This window comes from Platalea leucorodia (genome assembly GCF_965183815.1).
Source record: "Platalea leucorodia genome assembly, chromosome: 1".
Classification (NCBI taxonomy): domain Eukaryota; kingdom Metazoa; phylum Chordata; class Aves; order Pelecaniformes; family Threskiornithidae; genus Platalea; species Platalea leucorodia.
In genome coordinates, this window is record NC_138823.1 from 43,462,216 (window position 1) to 43,482,835 (window position 20,620).

The 20,620-nt window shown below is 36.6% G+C and overlaps 1 protein-coding gene across 1 annotated transcript in view; it reads right to left on the reverse strand.

Moving 5' to 3' along the window:
• The window catches only part of RP1 (RP1 axonemal microtubule associated), a gene marked incomplete at both ends in the record, with an annotated part of 184,872 nt that extends 182,351 nt beyond the window's left edge, over positions 1-2,521 (reverse strand). The window contains 2 exons of the mRNA XM_082316016.1: positions 342-513; positions 1,883-2,521. Coding sequence (XP_082172142.1) covers positions 342-513; positions 1,883-2,521 — 811 coding nt within the window. The remainder of the gene's footprint in view (positions 1-341; positions 514-1,882) is intronic.
• Between the last annotated feature and the right edge of the window lie 18,099 nt (positions 2,522-20,620).

A 20,620-nucleotide genomic window follows, 5' to 3' on the forward strand; every position in this document is an offset into this window, starting at 1 on the left:
TTTTATTACTGCCATTATTAACTGTGACACCAAAAAATTAATAGCAATGACAATCAAGTGCATTAAAATAAAATATACTTAGAGATTTGCATCCATGTTCTAAATAAGTTTGTTTGAAAGAATACATGCATACTAGCTGAGTACTTAGCAGAAACTTACATTTTGAAAAGAACATTAACACTTTGATCTTTCTTATGCTTATAGAGGAGTCAGAGCAGTTATAAACAATTTCAGCTGGCCTTTTTGAATATCCTTGATCCTAGTAAGATTGTCATGGTTTATGTCTTATGCTGAGAGAGATAAACCAATTAATAAAATACAAATTAATTCAAAGAACTTACTATTTTCACTTTCTGACTTGGCATTTGCTTTTGGGTACACACGATTTGCAATTCCAAGCAATTTCGCAGGCTGTGAATACCCAAGAGAATCATAATTGCTTCGTTTAAAAGGCTCTCTCCCTGCTGCGACTACAGCTCCAGAGCACAATATCAGGGCCTGAAGATTAGGAACCTGGAAAAAGAAAAAAGTAACATTAAATTCTCTGCCTTAGTAACCACAAAAATAATGCAAGAGATTTATCCCTTTCATGCTTTAATATCTTCACTTCTTAGTCTCTACATTAGTTTGCAGCAGGCTATTAAATATGTATCACAGCACGGAATTAATTTTTCAATTCCTATAAGGCAATTCTTATCTCTGTAAGGGTATGTCTTGTTATATAAATATATTAAAAAAAGACTTCAAGAAGCACCTTGGATCCAGATCAAAATTTTCTTATAATTTAAGTGTTTGCATATGTAATTTTGTTTCATTGTTGCACAGTTACTGTTCATGAAATAAGAATATGCGTTTGGTGGTAGGTATACATACGAACACATATTTGGAGGAAGAAAGGGGAAATTCAGAATACAGCACAAGTACTTGACCTGTACTGCCACAGAGGAATAGGACAGAATCACAGAACAATATACATTGGAAAAGACCTCTGGAGGTCACGTAGTCTAACCCTCTGCTCAAAGCAGGTCTGACTGGATCAAGGTGCTCAGAGCCTTGTCTAGCAGTTTTGAATTTGTGTTCCAAAATATATTGCAAGACAAGGCTTACAAACTGCACTTCACTGACTTATAAGTGATATGGACAGTTTCCCAATCTAATACAGAATTTCACCAAATGGAGGGTAAATGCAAGATTTCTCTTGAACTCTTGGAGCTCTCCATGGAATTCTCTTTCTAGATACCTGTTAGGTATAATCACAAGTGCTTTTCTCTGGTTAAACACAACATGGATAAAAAACTAAGAGATAAAATTATATAAAACAACGTGTGAGATGCAAATCAGGATTATTACTGCTGCATCATCTGGGTTTAGAGGTACAGAACCTGGTCCATGGTTTGAAAACTGTAATAGACAATCAGGTCTCATAGATCTAAGTCATTTATGGCAAACCACTCTGCATTTGTGTAATGATAAAATATGTGTGGCTATTAGATGCTATTTATTGTGTTTTTAAAACATTAAAAAACTCAGGTAAACAGCATTAAGACGAAAGGAAATTTCTGTGTAAATAGGTAAAAATATAGAATGGAAAGCATGCCTGAAAGAGGCCTGAGTAAGAAAAAGAAAAGTGTTTTTTCATGATGACTTAAAGTAAAATGTCCTCACTTACTTCTCTCTGATCACAAGATTCCAGTATATTTCCTGCAAGCTAGTAGCCTTTCTGAAGGGGAAAAGGCATAGAAAGGAAACAGCTGAAATTCAGCACATCAGATCTTACACCAGGCCAGTGTCCCAAGCTTATAATTGATAAAATCACCTTTGTAATTAAAAATAATCTAGAAGCAATCATAGAAAAATTGTCTGTACTCATCTTCATTCTCACCTTTCTGCCATCAGTGGTATACAGTTTCACGACTGGATACTGCATTAACTCACTCATATAATCCAGAAAGGCCTCAAAGGTTTGTGTATTTTTCTTTCCCAGAACTATGGTGCGCCTGAGTCTTACATCCCCATTTTTGAAAACAAGCATCTTTTTGGGAGTTGTTATTTTGCTTTCTCGATGGCCAAATCCATCTTCATTCTCCCTTGCTAATTGCACAGCTCGACGACGAGCACTGACAGGCCTACTGATCTGCCAGGGCAGCGGCTTTTTGCTAGCCTGTTCCAGGTTGATGGGCTTCATTTTCCTCTGATGGGAGCAAATATAAGATTTTCCATCTTCAAGATCCTCCAAATTGGTGATGTTGTGTCTCCCTTTTGGTGTACTAATATTCCTTACTCCAAAAGGTAATGGGACCCGTTTAGATAAACTATCCAGCAAGGCATCAAATGTTTTGTAAGACCGGTTATTAATGACCATTTTGATCCCATTAAACTGAGGATCTCCACTTTTATAGAAACAGATCCGTTTTGCCACAACAGGTTCAGTAACATTGAAATGGCGCGCGGATAAACTCTGTTCACTCTCTGAGGAGTTTGGGTGGTTCACCGAGTAACTAGTTGAAGGTGTTTCACTCATTTTGACAGCAACCTGGAAGAAAGAGGAGATGATGTAAAACTTTTCTTATGACCGGTAATAATGTGGTCTTCATTTTGAAAGGCGCAAGAAAGAGAATTTATAAGAAACCAACAGCACCAAGCTGTGCCAAAAATCATTGGATTTAAATGGATCCAAGCTGCTATCTCCAAATTCCACAAAGACTCCAGTACTGGTGGATTAAGTTAGCATAGCTCTACTTGCAAATATTCCCCAAACTCCCCTATGTAATTTCAAATCTCTTATCATTTTTGTACAAGAAACCTTTCCTTAGAAGAAGGTACTTTGTCAGTCCAGAATGATAATTAGATGTTTTCTTTCTTGAGGATGAAGCTAATGACAACATTTCATATTTAAGATATTAGCAAAATCCGTATTATTAGGGAGCAATTTGTGCCTAGGCATGAGCCATATTCAGTCCAAAATAATAAAACTGAAAGACAATACAATTCATTCTGACCTCATACGCTAGTTTTATACCAGGTCAAATCCACTGGAGTCAGAGAAAAGGCTCCTGATTTACTACACTGTAAACTATACCAGAATAAGATCTAAAACATGTTTTAGAGTTCAGTTGCATCATAAATTGACAGATCATTTGCTTTTCTATTATAATTTTTATAGTTCATGATACATAAACCACTACATTATTTGCATTTATACTGTGGGAAAAATTACTGATCAAATAAGGCTTTTTTTAGTAAGAGAAGTCTTTAAATCCTTTATAAAGACACAAAAATTGCAGGTATTCTTCAGTAGAAGTAGCCTTTAAATTGAAACATTTAAATACTGGTCTTTTAAAAAACAGATTATTTCTGGCAGCTATATCAGTAGACTTCATGCATGAAAATAGAGCACTCTCACTACGATCTTTCCATTTGAATCCAATCTACATACAGCTACTGTAATGACAACCCTTTAAATGAATAAAATTGCTTTATCTTAATGATTGGCTTGCTTTGACTGGAACACAGGGTAAAAATGGCTAGTCAACTAATCAGCCTCAAGGAAGCAGTATTAGCAGAGTTTTACTGAAAAGCTGTATAGCAGTCTCAGGGAATATGTTTGTCATCAAAATAATATAAATTAAATTCTTGGACAATGTCACCTTGATGTAGCTGCAATGTTGACTAATGCAACAATCTCTTGCTACTACATATTTTTGTTAATGAAGCTACAGAAAACAGTATTTTGACTATTTTACTACTACATACATCAGTTCTGAAACTGATAAGAAAATGCTGCTATTTTTCAAGACAGTCAAGGTTCAAATGAAGTCAGATTTGACAAGATTTTATCTTACTGTGTTCTTACAGCTTTTCCAATAAATAATGCACTGTTTTCAGCTTGGGTGATTTGCCTTCACTAAGGGTTAATAACTTTTTAAATGTTTGTTATTTTGAACAATGATCAGAGGACAGGAAGAAATGTCTCCTTTTAATACATTATTTATGTTGTAAATTGTACTCATTCTAAGTGCTAAAACTGAAAAATAACTGAACAGGTCTGCACTAGAATGATGTAGAAAATTGATTTAGGTCATCACAATTCCATTTTAAATTAAAAAAAATAAAAACAAATAAAAATTTTAAAAATTAAAAAAAAAATAAAAAAACCCTGTAAGTATTTAATTAAGGAATATGCAGGAAGAAATTTTCAAGCTTGGCTGCAGCAACTTATACAACTCAGTCCATGATGGCTAGTGAAATGGCTCACTTTCTGTGGTAGGGAGGAACTCCAACTGAAATCACTGAGAGCTGTAGTTGCTCATCTTTTTTGACACATCTGTTCACTAGCTGCCTAAATTTTCATTACACTTCTAAACTGAGAGATTGACAGGTGAGTTAAGACTAGGGACACAATTTGAACCAGCCATTTCATGCTTCATGTGTAATTCTGTTTGTACTGATATTCTTAGAAGAAATCCATGAGGGCATTTTCATTGCTTTCATTACTTTCCCACTCTCTTTGCAGAGTGAATGTTCTACTCCAATGAAAGCAGTAGTGACAGTAGTAAAGTTCTTGAGTGAACTGAATGTCGTGTTACCCCATTTAACCGGCCGAGAAGACTTGAGCTCGCTAATAGAATCCAGTCCAGGATCTCTGGGGAAGGGGAGAAAACTGTTAAGTCATCACCAATAATGGCCAGAGACAGAAATGAACACAGCTCCTCAGCTATGCTATACTATGACTTCTCACCCTTCATGAAAATGGAGTGGAATTTCATCTAACTGTATGATTATTCACTCTTACAAGAGATAAAATAGGTGGATTTTCTCATGAGACTACTGATAATAACTGCTTTTGAATTAGTCTCTCAGAAGTTGTTCTGGGTATTAGTACTTGTGTAAAACATTGTTATGTAAGCATCAACATTTGGAAGAGAAATATTTTACATAAAGATAATTATAAGACTGAGTCTTGACACTGGAAGTAACGAAATCCAAAACAAACAAAGAGAGAATACACATATAAAGAAAAAAAGACAATTTTCATTATAAACATGAAATAATTTTAATTCACAAAAGTAACTAAGAAAAAAGGAGTTTTCCTTAGCAAAACATAAAATGAATGATAAAACAGTTTTGGCAGAGAGCTGAAAGTTGCATAGTACATCATGTATGAAAGAGCTGATGGTTGCATAGCACACCATGTATGAATACTTTCTAGTATTAATTTTAATAGTGGAAATTGTTTATGCATCTTTCAGATACCTTATAATTGCATCTTACAAATAAACATTTCAACAAGTGAATAATCAACATATTGTAGAAGTTACTGTTTTATACTATAGGTGATCACACTGTAATAGCTTCATGTCATCTTAAACATAGTAGCGATTTTCATACTTACATGATTTTATTCTAAAATTAAGAAATAGCTGCTATTACATGATACAGAATGTCTAGTAAGATATTTTGGCAATTCCAATGTTAAGAATTTTATTCTGCAAGAAAACCAAACAGAATTCAGAATTGAATCCCTTTGCCTGCATTCTCATAAACGCCACCACTCATTCAAAGTTTATGCACAAAGCTGCTAAATTTTATAAAGACACTAAGTGGAATACTTTGTTCTAAATATATTAGAATATGTCTAATGCCATATAGCTGGTAAATATTGTATATAATTTCATCATACTTACCCACAGTCACATCCTATGTAAATAAAATAGTAGTTAGCTTGTTTTCAGAGATTTATAAGTTGTACATGTGATTGTCTATGCCGTACAACATGAATATCCTTAGTCTTATTCCAAGTGCACTCAGCTAGAAAAAACATTATAATCCATTTGCTTAATCTCAGCTCATGTTAATCACCAGACCAGGTTCACCTCAGGTAGCCATTGTTCAGAGCAGAGTGTCTAACATCTCATTCAGCAAGTCTTCTTATATTATTTTTAAACTCTATTTACCTTTTAAATATTGCATTTATACAATTTTCTGTTTACTTACATTGCTCAAGAGACTCACAGAACCACATAAAATAAAAATGTGGGTGTTAAACATAGGTCATCTAATCTGTCTTCTTATTAGTGTAGGGTTATCCTCCAAACTAAATTCTGTAGTCATATAAATTTTAAGTATGTTAATATGGAGCTTCTACCACTCACCTTCTGAGGCTATTTATTATCTATCTCCTGGCATTAATTCTTGCTTTTGTTCAATCATTTGGTCAATATGATGCTCTTTGTGCTAACGATTCTCCCATATTTTCTCTATTCAGATACCACAATGAAAATAGTTCCACAGTTTCTTTCATAACGCTTAATAAAACATGACAGTCTGAAGGAGTTTTGTCATCCATGAGGCATTCTTCATGTCAACATGTTGGAAGAAGGGCAATGCAACAGTTATAAATGTTTGAATATAAATGTGTGAATATAGTTTATGAAGAGACAGGAGGATTACGTCTAACTGTAGCTTAATTATATCACAGAATGTGCTTTTTTTCTTTTTACAGTGGAAATGCTATGTCCCCAGATGGTAACTGTTCCATTTAACTGCTACCAGATGTATAATCTGATTTAGAGCTTCTTTGCTTAATCAGGATTACAGCAAGCTCTCAAAACTAGCTGTGTAGAACAGTAACAAAAACACTGCCCAGTAGACCCAACCACTGCATGCCATAATGAGTTTTTAACTATTTTCCTTAGCAGAGAATTCAATGTTTATGGAAGCTTTAAAATACCGCTTCAGTTCCACATTCATAAAGTGCATAAGCACAAACATTATATTATAATCTTACATGGATATTTTGCTATAAATATTACTTTCTTGAATTTTATATTAATATAATTCTTTAGGTCCTTAATCTATCTTAGCTAATGTACTGCTTCTATTCCAGTCAGTATTCTGTTGTTTACCCTTGTTCAGAAGATGAACAAGTGCAAATTCTATGTGTTATTCTGATGTCTTATAACTTAATCACTTATACAGGAATTTTTATACAGTTGGTTTTCTTTTAAGTTCAGGATTTAAAATATCATTGCTACCCTCATTAGCTTTCCAGTGCATGCAAAGCCACTTTCGATAACTAGCTAATCCATCAGTAGCTTCTGTGTACCACTAGAATTTGAGACCCAAGAGATATTACTTCTGAGACCTGGTGAATATGATAAACAAGTGTCATCATTTGACAGTGTGAATGCCCCTTAATTCTCTAAGAGTTCAAAAGGCTTACAAAGCTTCTTTCCAGACATATGTAACTTAAAAGCTTCACAGCATTCCTTTTTGTACTACAAACACTCCATATATTCTGAAAAGGTAGAAGAAATCATCAATTTTATAGTAAAAATAGCATCAATAAGAATTACGTTTAATTCAGACTTAAAGATAACAAGCCACAAAAAATTATCTCAGTTCTATATCAATCAATACTGACACAAAACCACTTCTCATCCATTCATGTGGGCAGCTTGACTGACATCCATGGAACTACTAAAATGATGTGATAAGAATTTAGCATTAATATTTGGAGAACAGTTGCTCATTTTATATAAACTATCTGCAAAGAAAAATTGGAGAATACAAAATTAGCCCAGAAAATTTATGAAGGCAAAATCAGGCCACATGAGAAAACATATCAGTGATTAAAATTGTAATTGCAAGCAGGATTACAATTTGCTGGGTTGCTGTCATTCTCACTTTTAAATTACATGCCTGTTTATCTCCAGAACATCTTCAGTTCTCAGTTCTGATACTAAACATTACTTCTAACCTGTACTCGATATCCCTCTTGGTCTTATTTTTTTGTAAGTGTTATTGACTGGTCAATAACTGAAATTATGACCATATCACTGTGAGGCAGTCACTACCTTCAGTTCTTGACTTTCACTGAAAAGAAAAGAGAAAAGCGCATATTTGGCTCTTTGTGAAGGCAGTGACAGATAAGTACAAAGGATCTACTCTAATGACCACAGGCACCAGTGGCAGTTTTCCTTTCAATTCCAAAGGGTGTCCTCTAGGAAGACAGTGGTATAGAGATGGCCAGTTGAAGGTCCAGTGCCTGCAGTTAGCCTGCAACGCCATTCTATATGGCAAAAGGCCTAGGTCAAGCACCCTAAGCAAATAGTTGGCCTGAAGTCCTTGGGCTGAACCAAAGCTCAAGTGGAAGTTCTCAAAGTCAAGAGAAAGTTTCTAACGGACTCCAAAATTCTTTGTATCAGCCAAGAAAAGTACAGCACCAAAATAATTGTAAAAAATATTTTTATCATTACACTTTCTGGTTTTGATTAATCACTCCTCCTTTTCTATGGACTTCACTTTAGTAACTGAACTGATGAAATGCTACAAGCACCTAAATATAACCCAATGCTTTCCACCTCATTCTATGAGTCTTCAGTGTTTCTCAAGATCAGCATCATATCCAGGAAACTGATGCCCAAGAAAGAAAAAATATGTTAGCAATTACATTATCCTGTTTGCTGATATATTCTTTTTTCCTTAGCAGATAACCAGCATCCCAGGTTGAGAAGCATAAGCAGCCTTTTCTGCAGCATTATCCTGAGTCAGAGCAGGGTCAGAATCGTGTGCGATGTGGCCCTCCCTGCCTGGCAATCCTATGGCCCTTGAATGACACCCTTTGTTTAAGTCAGAGCCATATGGAACAGCAGTTAACACTTGAGTATTTTTATCATTCAAGCGTGAGTCACTTCTTTAAAACAGGCAGTTGCTACATCAGTTAAACTATTACAGTTGACCTCGTGCCCCAAGAAAATGCTGATAATGTGCCTTATATTTCCAAGTCCCTTCAACCTCTTATACCTCTGCTTTTTTTTTTTAATTGAACTGCTCAGTAAAGTATGGAACTAGGAAACTGCTATCAAGCTAAAAAGGAAATTATCACATTAGAAGCAGAGACCTGGGTCAAGTTCCCTTCGGTGTGCCCAGCCTGTTTACATCCTTTCCAGTAAAGCCTTCCAAAAAATGTGCCACTATTAATATGTTACTACTGATAAGATTTTGAGCCATTGAATTACAACAGCATTTTAGTGTTTGATATACATGAACTTCTTATCAAGTTAATCCCCACAGACTTTTATGCATTAAATTCTCCAACATAGATTTGATAACCAACAGCTGGGGATGCAGAATGAGAAAAAAGAAAAAGTATGCCTCTGGGGAGGAAAACAAAACCAAACCAGAGCCCTGCTTTTAAGAGAGCTCTGCCTGGATGGTTAGATGGACTGCAAAACTCCTGTTTGAGCTGTCCTGGTTTTTGACTACCACTAAATTTAACTTAAATCTGAATGCCTGTTTGTGTTCAGAACACAGATTCCTATGGGAAATTTCTGGCCTGGCAGAAGTGCAAATTGACCCATCATCTTTAAATGGGTTAGAATTTCATTCTAGAGTGCACGGCTTGTCTAAGAGTTAAATACATAATCATTCTCAGCTTAGGTTTCCTTATTTTCTTGCCTCAGGTATATTTAACCATGTACACTTACCCTCCGTTCTGTAAGATATACTAGCTGAAGGGAAGAGTCAGACATATTTTCATTTTTTCTGAGTATGGGCATCTGGAAAAAGAGCCACTACATTTTGCTTTGCTTGTGTTACATCTGTATAATTCACTGCAGTGATATGTGAATGCTTACAGAACATCTTGAATTCTTTAAACTGGAAAAAGAGTGACTAGAAATTTTTCCCTATCCTTAGTTTTCTTCTGCGACAACATTTCAAAAACTTCTTTTCTCCCTTGAATATTTGCCTTCATGACCCTCCCAGCCCTTTCTTGAAATTAATAATGCACCCACTTGTGCTGACCTTAACACACAATGATTTGTAAAAGACAGTTATGTTACAACTAACTGCAGATCTAATTGGTGCTGTCAGCTTATTAGATTGACTTCTTCCTGTATTGGTTAGAAAACTCCTATGTGGACCTTAATGTTTTACTGAAAATTTCACTCATTAAGACAGCTAAGGTTGTCACACATTCTTTTCTTATACTCTTTAAACTTCCTTGTATTTCTTACCAATCTGTTAATACATAACTATAATTCTTTGCATCTCCCAAAGAGCACAGTCAAAGAAAAGGATTAAGCAGGCAGCACATGAGTTCCCTGGCCAAGCTGTTATCAGTTTACCTTGAAATTTAACCCTATGTGCCTCAGTTTGTCTATCTGAAATTCTGTGCAATGACCTTGCCAACTTTCCTATTTCATAGAGACATTGTGAAGCATAAACTAAAGAAACCTCATGAAGATCCAGCAGCATAAGTGACTTTGTGGGACAGATCTTTTGGTTCCTCCTGGAGGACATCATCATAAAATCCTTTGCTGGGGTCTTCCTTGATGGAGTTCAGAGGCTGTTTTTAGAGACAGTGAGTTCATAAATTGAGGCCAAGAAGGGAAAAAGACAAGGCTTAGACATATTATACAGCTTTGCCTCCTACAAACACTTTAAAGCCTTTGATCAAAATTTACATCTTCAAACACTTGCTCTGATCTGCTGCCTACTCTCCAGGTGCCCAGACTCCTGAGGCTCCTAAATTGCTAACAGTACAGCTTTGCTGCTGGGCACGTGTACAACCATTCCAGCTCTGACAACACTAAGCTGCTTAATGTCTTAGCTTTGGTGCAATGCACAGCTCGCCACTGCTTTGCCCATCTTGCCTGAAGAAACCTGACCATCCTCTCTTACAGCCCAGGCAGCAAGCTGTTGCTGTCCTCCATTCCTCTGGCCAGTAATTAAAGAGCTCTCTTACCACTCCAGAGGTCCAGTTCACTGCCTGATTTAGAGCAACGAATTAAGTCCTCAGATAGATATCTTAGTTTTCAAGGCAGTGAACTAGCTCAACACTCCTCCTCCTCCTATCTAGGTTTTGTGTAAGAAAAGACTGATCTGCCTACAACATCTAATTCCACAACAGACTTCGTAGCTACAAATGCCCAGTGGTGAGACATACTTAACTTTAAGCCTGGGTTTAGACACCCATTTCTTTGACAAACACAGAAATAGTGTCAAATATGGACCCTGATCTAAAGGGCCTGCATCTGCCCAGGATTCAGGGCCAAGATTTGAAGCCAACTCAAACCTGAGGATGCCCTGAGGGTTTAGACACCCATTTCTTTGACAGACACAGAAACAGTATAAAATACGGACCCCGATCTAAAGGGCCTGCATCTGCCCAGGATTCAGGAGCTAAGTTTGAAGCCAACTCAAACCTGAGGAAACAAGCTGACCACCTCCAGTGTTGCATCTCTGTGCCTGATTCCTCAGTACGAGCCTAGCTTACTCAGTTATGTTAACTGTAGGTGCAAGCAAGAAGATCTGAGAAAATACAGGTACTGCTGAAATATATTTGACTGTCATACTTGCAGTACTAGACGTAAAAAATGGAGCTGAATGCATACTACTTCATATGCAGGGCTGGTATTTTACCAAAGGACTGACTTTATACATACACTGAATTTTAAGCCAATTAGATTCATGAATTTTTTTTTCTATGAAGACATCCAGCCTGTATTTCTGCACAGTATTTGTGGCATAGTGCCAGTTTCTAACCTCAAATAGTACTAAAAAGTGACACTAGATGGATAATGGGTTTTGGGCATATAGTCAATAAAAAAATAGAAAGGCAATGTCCACCTCCTTCAAAAATAATCAAACCATATTAGGTTGTCACCACCAAATTTCCATCTATCAGTCTTTTCCTCTACCTAAATGAAGTCTCAGATGTTGTCAACACAAATTTTTCTACACACAGTAATACTGATTAAAAATCATACATAAACAAAATGGTACTACTTCATTTTAATTGAACTTTTGATAGTAAGATGATGTGTTTATTTTTATTTAATAAAAATATTTTATTGATGTTATTCATTCTTAATCAAGTTATAATTAAATTACCAAAAGCAATAAAAATATTTGTAAGTAGGAAGTCCGTGAGTTAAATACATGACCACAGACAGAATTGTAAAAACTATCACTACTGTCTTCAAGCAGTTCTATCAGTAAAAAAATAAGAAGAGTACTTCAAAGTTTCATTATGTGAGGCACTGAAATTAGACTAGATAAAGTATTAAAATTTTATTTTTTTTTTAAAAGGAAAGCATACATTGGCAAAGCTATAGTGTAAGTGACCCAGTAATATTTTTTTTCTATCTCTTAAGTTCCTTTAGTCAAATCATTTACTATGTGCTTGACACAGATACAATCCAGTACATGCAATTTGTAATGGAAAGGATCTGTTCATTTCCCCACTTGATCAGACTGATCCCCAGAGTGATCCTTGTGGTCATTCTCCAGTGAAATAACATCACAAAGCCAACAAAGAGCAGATGAGCTAACTTAGAAGGCAACATATGTGAATCTGAATCTGAATCTGAATTCTCTCAGTGCCAGGAGGCACACAAGGCGCAAACATTGTTCTTCCACTTCGATCGGTCCGCGGCTGCGTGCTCTGGAGCCAAGGGCCACAGCGCAGTCTTCCGTCGGTTTCCCCCTCAGGACACGACCGATCCAGCTCCATCTCCTCCTTCTCACTTCGTTACCGATTTTCTCCATCATTTCTGATGCTCGTCGTTTCTGCAACTTTTTTTTTTTTTTTTTCCGGGAGGAGGTAGTTGGCCTCCTGCCCAACCCCCATGACTTGGAGGGCCAGTGGTTTTTCTGTCAGGGTGGCCTTCCCTTAGGCTGTGTTGGTTCGCGGCACCTTCTTCAATTTTATCCGGTGCACCCTCCGGAGAGGGATCCCCTATCCACCACCCAGGGGACGCGCCTTCTAGCCGTGCAGCCCCAGCCAAAGATAGGCAACATATCACCTACCATTAAAAACTAAGGCGAGGACAGTGTCATGGAGGAGGCCTGGCTGTCAATACAGTTTTACAATGTTTCTGCTCCTGCTGCTCCATTACAGTAGAAAGCTGATGCATTTTTAAGCTTCCTCCCTCTTACTACTATTATCTTTCACTTGAGATAAACAAAAAAATCCTTTTCTGTCCCATCAACTGTTAGGTTTTGGCATTTTCCCTTTATAAATGTTGTCAGGGAGTCAAAAATCTCAGAAAATTCATAAACTGAAAATAAAAAAAATCTACAATTAATTTTGAACCAACCAAAAAACTGTTTTCCATAATATTGAAGTGTTTCAATTTGTATTTTTACTTATTTTAGATTTTGAAAATATATAGTCTCTGCTTTTGCACATTGTATTCATCTCACTTCAGCTCTGCAGCCAACCACCCATGCTCCTTTTTCCTCTTGCGTAATACAGCATGAGCAGACCCAGGAATTTTACCCGAATGTATTTCTACTCTTTCTGCTTTACTTCCCGGATGAGGAGGACTGTTACACTGCATCAGCAATGCCTGTATCAGGCATCTAGCTCATACTTGCTGTAAAGTGCCCGGGGAACATGACTGCATCTGGAAAGGACGTATGCTCAGATGCTCCACTCCCCTTCAGGATACAGCTGCATTATATTGTGCTATTTTGTGAAATGCATTCATGCTCTTATCTTCACTACACTGAGTATTGAAAAATATCTATTTTCAAGTGATTTTCTAATGACAATTTTTAATGAGTTAATTTTTTGTGTTATTGTCCCTTAACTTCTTCTTGACAATTTCAAACACTGATTAAGAAAAAATGCTCAGATTTTCAGACCATAATGAAGGAAAGTAGTATTCTTATGTAGATCTAACATTGTCTAAAGGGATGTTAAACTGGAGAGATCTATTCAGATGAACACCTTGGAACCTTGTGACAATGATGACATACAGGTTTGCGTTATACTGACAAAGAAGGTATGCTTTATAATCAATATTCGCCATGCTTCCATAAGACCCTAATGGCACATTCACTATTCTTCTGAAGAACAGCAGTCGGCTCCCTCTTTTTGCAGGCACAGCCATCTCTGCCTTCAGAGGTGCAAAAGACAGCACAAGGCCTTAGAGAATGAAAAAATAACGCAGAAATACAAAACCCCCTCCAGAGCAACCTCGACTTGGAATCATAATCCTCGTGGCTTTCACTTTGAACATGTGAAGCAAAAAGCAACTTGCAAAAAGTTATTTGAATGTTACTGAAATGAACCAGCATTTGCAAAATCACCTCTGATAAGGTCACCAGCCAAGGTCAACCCACGGCAATCTCTCAGGAGCTGTGACAGAACAATAGACCCACTGCACGGAGCAAGCGGGCAGGCGCGCGGGCTCTGCTGCTCTGTCTCGGCGGAAAAGCAATCCTTGGGACTTCAAATAAATCACGGGGAACAGCTAGCGGAAAGAGTGATGTCGGATAGATCTCCTCTCATGTTTTTCTTAGCAGACCGCCACAGGGAAATACTCAGATGCTGAAGGATGTCTGTTTACTTAGAAGAGACTGATCTAAAAAGAAGTGACACACTATAATCTGGTCACGCAAACTGTCTCTAAGCAATTAGACTGTCTTATTGGTTTAATGCTATTTTAGGTTTATTTTTGCTTTTGAGAATTAGACTTCCTCCTTGAAAAACACAGTATGTGTTATGCCACGTCGTACATCCACTTATGATGATATCAGAGGATATTGTAGTCATTGCATCATTTTTGTAAGATATATAATCTCAAACTGAACCGAGTTACTCTTTTGCCTTGTTGAACTACGGAGAAAAAGACAATGTAATAGGCTTTGTTCAGAATGTTTTCTGGATACCAATCCTTAACTTTTATCCTTCAGAAACACTGTAGGGAATGCGGGTGAAAAGTACTTTTTGTGTGGCCCCATTTCAGGCCTAAAAAACAAATTTTCATTTAGATATTTCTTTCTTTTTATTGCCGTTAATATTCCTTAAATTACAAGTTTTCATAGACTTTTGTCAAAGTAAAAATTTAAATTGAGTGATAATTTCTAACATACTTGGATTTGTTTATACTGCAATAAATAACAACACACTTGTTTGCAACTGAAAAAAAGCTCCCTATCAAGATGTAACTTAAAATAGCTGCAGAGGCAAGAAGATAAGATGAGGAAGTACTAATTAATAGCAACATGTTTGTATTCTATAAAAGGAGCTGATCCAAAATAGGCTGGTTTTCATTTGTGAGAAACATTTATACCAGCTTGGCAAACTAATGTGCTAAACAAGAACCGTACCCAAGCCGCCTCCACACATGTGCACGCACACACCCCTGCACACACATCCTGGCATAAAAAAGTACGACGAGAAGTATATTCCTGCAAGTTAGAAGTGAAAAGCGTTATTCCTGAGAATGATGCGCATTTTAGTCACTTCAGAATTATTCCTTACAGCAGAATCCAGATAGATAGTTTTGTTTAGACTGTTTTCAGGTGAACCTCGTGATGGATTCCTCGCTTTCTCTGGGAGACCAAGCTGTTGTGAATGCAGCTCAGCTACAATGTCCTTCTCATAGTCATCTGAAGTTTCTCTTTGTTGCCTTTCCAAATATTACCTATATACTGGTTTTAAAATAACTCACAGTCATTCCCCCACATTCTTACAACCTGCTGTATCATAAACCATTTATTTTTTATAAGTTTATTTGACTTTATATTTTTAATTTTTTTTAATAAATATATATATTTACATATCGAGAAAGAGAGAGAAGTAGTATATCCATTGAAAGAAGGAAGTATATTCACCGAGAGATAAACGTATATTCGTTTGTGCTGAATATCCTAGCAATAACTAAATTGAGATCATATTGCAACACCACGAAACTTACATTAAGGAAATGAAGATGCCATTACGCATACTATCAATTTAGGAAATTAATTAAATATGTGGTTAAGTCCTTCCTTATTCAGAAAAACAATTACACATAGGTTTAGCATAAATGTCTGCACAAATATAGATCTGCATGCTACATGCCATAGTCAGAAATACTTGTAGCAATGGTATATTCGTATGCTAGCCAGATTCCAGGGTTTATTCCTCTTACTTGGCGTATGCTTTCTGAAAATTGAAGGTCTGTCAGGTCAGCCTATTTTTGGATTAATATTTATAAACTTTGAAGATCAAGTGAGAAATTTTTTATATTTCTTTGGAAGAAAAAAGGGAGATCTTTTTCCCCCGTTTTTCAAATAAAGTCACGGTTTAATTTTTAAACTTTCCTACTAGTTTTCTCTTTTATCAGTACCCTCTGGCCCTTAATTCGTATCATTCTGCTTGAAATTTTACCACTATTACTTACCCTTCCCCAGTGCAGTTGTGCATTTTCTTAATTTTAAATACATCAGAGCTTAGTTGAACTGATTTATTTTATCTTTTATCTGTCTTCAATAATTCAGTTTCGTTCTGTATTGCATGTGCTCCCAATCACATTACATACGCTATGCAAATATGTAAGACATATCATGATATAAATGTTTTAGTGATCACTTTAAGTGAGAACAGAAGTGCAAACCTCAAAGTTGGAGAATGGAATCATGGAAGGGATAATGATGACTCATAATTAATCTTCTGCTTTCAAAAAGCATGTTTAATAGTTAATAATAAAATCTTTTAAAGGGATGAAACTTTATACATATATATATATATTTATACTATAAACAAACAAACAAACAAATAAATAAATAAATGTTATTAGATAATGGAAGGGCTTTTATATGCTCTAAAGTTCAAAGATTTGTTACTTCCACAGCAGTCTTAGACTACATTATGGCATGTAACAAAGGTATATTCCCTGATTTATTTTTAAAAGCACTATTGTCAGGGTCGCAGACAGACAAGCTCATGCATTGGGTGTTGGTGTCAAGGTTTTGGTAGCAGGGGGATACAGGGAGGAGTGGGGGGAGGCTGAGGCTGCCCCATGCAGGACACAGCTGATTCCAGCTGGCTCCAACAGACTCACCACAGGACACAGCTGAGCCCATCAGCCATGCGTGGCACATCTGTGATCACGTATTTAAGAAAGGGCACAGATGCTGGACAGGCAAGGGAAGAAGGAAGAGGAAAAGGAGAGTGAGAAACAGCAGTATTAGCACCAAGGTGAGAGAAGCAGGTGGGAGGAGACACTCCAGGTGCTGGAGCAGAGACTCCCCTGCTGCCACTGGAAGAGCCCACACTGGAGCAGAGATCTGAACTGTGGCCTGGGGAGACCTCATGCCAGAGCAGTTTTTTTTCCTGTAGGACTGCAGTTCATGGAAGGACCCACACTGGAGCAGAGGAAAAGTATCAGATGGAAGGAGAGGCTGAGAGGATCTGTTATGGACTGGCTGTACCCCCGCCATCCCTCACTGCACTGCTCGGGGGTGGGTGGAGGAGTCTGGAGTGAAGGAGTGAAGTTGAGCCTGGGAGAGGAAAGGTGTTGTTTTACTGTTTGTCTTTATTTCTTGCTACCTGAATCTATTTTCATTGGCAATAAATTAAATTCATTTTCCCCAAGTCAGGACTGTTTTACCCACAACACTAATCAGTATGCAATTTCTCTGACTTTATCTCAACCCACGAGCTTTCTCATCCTATTTTCTCCTCCTGCCCCCTGAGGAGGGGAGTGGGTGAGCGGCTGGGTGGGCATTTGGCCCTTAGCTGAGGCTAACCCACTGTAGCTCCCTAGGAGAAACACAGATCCCTGAATTCAGAAACTGCAGCTCCTTGCTTGTGCAATTCATCTAGCCGAAAATCAAGGTGTTTCATGATAACTACTGCCTCATAAATACTCCTTTTTTAAACACAATGCCTGGTAGCAGCAGATGTAGATAAGAGACAAATGAGGCTGAAAATACTTTTTGCCTTAGTTATCTTCAAAGGATTCAGAGCTAAAATCCTCACTCTTATGATAGTAAGTCTTTAGTCATAGAGATATTTCCCTTGATACCAGTGGATTTCAGGCAACCGATCCACAAACTGACATAAACTGTGTCCTTCGGCTGAGTAATCCCATTCAAGTAAATGGAGCTAATAGCGTGACCAAGGGTTTATAACCTTAGGCCACAAAATTGGAGCTCAAAGTTGTCTGAAGTGAAACCATTCAGGGGAAATGCACTGTTCAGTGCATTTTGGAACTTGAAATGCTCAAAAAAAAAAAAAAAATAAAGCTGTCAAATATCTTATTCTTATATTTTCTAAATGAAATTTCAGTTCTTTGGTTTGAAGTCACTTTTCTTTTAGAAACTTACCATATGTTTAAAATGGTAAAATAAGAGAAGATCCCAATCAAAACAACATATCAAATCATTTAAATGAAATATTTCAAACTGATCACAGCTTTTTCTTCTTGGTTGGTTCCCCATTTCCTTTTTTCCCTCTTTTGCATTTTTAAATATGGCTTCACTGAAAATGAGAAAAAAACCCTGAAATCTCAAAAATGCTTGCATGATGGGAAAAGGCCATGTTTAGAATTTAACAGGACAGTCAGCATTATGATCATATCTTAAAAAGAAAATGCTGTTTTTCATAACATCTAAAACTAGAAAATAAAAATTGAGTAACTGGGAGACTGCCACATGCCAGCCAACAGCGTTACTCTCCTAATGCCCGGGGACTTGTAGCAAATTGCGCCATCAGAAGATCAAGTGGATCTTTCTGTGATGTTATAACCATGCCATTCAGTTAATGTTTACAAGCAATTCAATATTGCTGATGCATAAAAAACTAAAACATGACTTTAAAAGTGCATACTTATAGTAATAGAGATGCTCAAAAGAAAGCCAACAAACGTTACTCGGTATTAAAAATACTTCTACGAAATGCTTACTGCACATTGCTGAAAGACAGATTAATATTTTCATGCTGGCAAACAGTAATATCTTTTTTATACAAACAAAATAAATGTCAAATCACTGCTTCAATCTTTTCCTCTTCACAACGTCAGTAATTAACCAATACATTTCAATTAAAAAAGGCAACTTTTCCTCTTTAAAGAAAATTGAGTTTAAGTTCACATGAAGTCACTGCATAACAAATATGTATCCATCTAAGAATCGAATTCAGCCACTATATTTTCTTTGAGAAGATGTGCAATAAGAACAATAAATTCTACTCAGATGAGGATCCTAGTGTGAGGTCAATGGTCAAATACAGAGAAAAAAATCTTTGTACCAAAGTTTCTGATGAAGTAGTAGCATTGTATTTCCTGGGCTTTTGTCTCATTATTAGTATCCTAAAGTAGAAACTCCTATAGCATAACTAATTATTCACAAAAGAAAGGGTTATATCAAAACAAGCTGCCTCATATAGACAGAAAAGATACCTAAGAGATCTGTGACATGAGGGAGCAACCCTGTCTGTTCTAGGGAGGCAAAACTGAAGTGAATTAATTTCAGCAAAAAGAAATGCTGATGTAAAATGTGTATAAAGACAAGAAGCCCATTTTGTTTCTCCTCCAATTTTCTGCTGTTTCTTTATAAAAAGGAGAGATTTGAGTAAATTAAATTACACCAATGGTGAATTTGGCGTAATGCTTCCAATACCTCTCTGTTAACATCTAAGAGTGAGACTGGCTTGTTAAAACATAAAATTTGTAATATTTTTGGGATACATTCTATTACCAAATGTTCTAGGTTGTGCGATGCTCAGGCATATTTTCTATCATCTCAGCCCCCACCTCTGGCAAAGACACACCTCAAAACACATAAATCTGATAAGTCTTATTTCACAGCCATTTCTGATTCTATATTTGCTCGTATTTTTAATATCAGGCTGACAGAACAGCTGTAAAGGGGTACTTTTGAAATGTCATATAAAATTGTTCATATCACTTAATTTCATCAAGATATTTATAACTGATGACAAAATTTGCTCCTGTGCTAGTACTGACTAATATTGTCCCCACCCATAAGCCTTTCACAGCACTTCATTTCAGTTTGCCTTTGATGCCAGAGCCTTATCTATGAAATGAACCCATCAATTTCCAGACAAAAACTGGAAAAACATTAGCTCCCTCCCTGCTGAGATAAATCACTCCTCAGTGCATTCATTTGCAGACTTCAACATTTTTCATATGGCTTTCACTCTGACTCGGTCTGTAAAGGAATGTTAGCTTCAAGAGAATTAATACTTGTGTGATACAAACCTAGAACTGCAGCTCAATTTTCAGAAGTAATTGGTAACATTATTCTTTAACTACATATAAATGCAAGCAACTATTTCCTTATTTCACATGAATGACCATGGTGTTTTTTGAGCCAGGCAAAAAAAGGAAGAAATATACACTTTTTGCATGTGTTCAGATTAAGTTGATAGTTACACTTTAGATGATGACTTTAGAAACTCATATGGTAAAGCTGCAAATATATTTATGATTCTACATGTGAACATCATAGCACAAACACAGATCCCACAAGCTTCTGGAAATATTCCAGTTCTCTAGTACCCAAGGTCCCAGTGCAGACCCCTTTCTCAACTATGATGAATGCTGTTCAAATTCCTGCATTTTAAAGGCAGTTATAGTCTTTCATTACTCCAAAATAGATGAAAAATTAGGTTAGAGGATACAGTCAAATGCACTGAATTATACATATGGAATAAAGAATATTGTTCTCTTTTACAACAAAGAAAGCAAGTGCCAGTTAGTCCTTTAATATCCAGGCTAAATTGTCTGTCCATCAAATATTAATTTATTTGTAACGAGTGCCTCTTGAGACATAGGAACAAGCAGATATTACTGTCCCTTCAGATCATTATAAA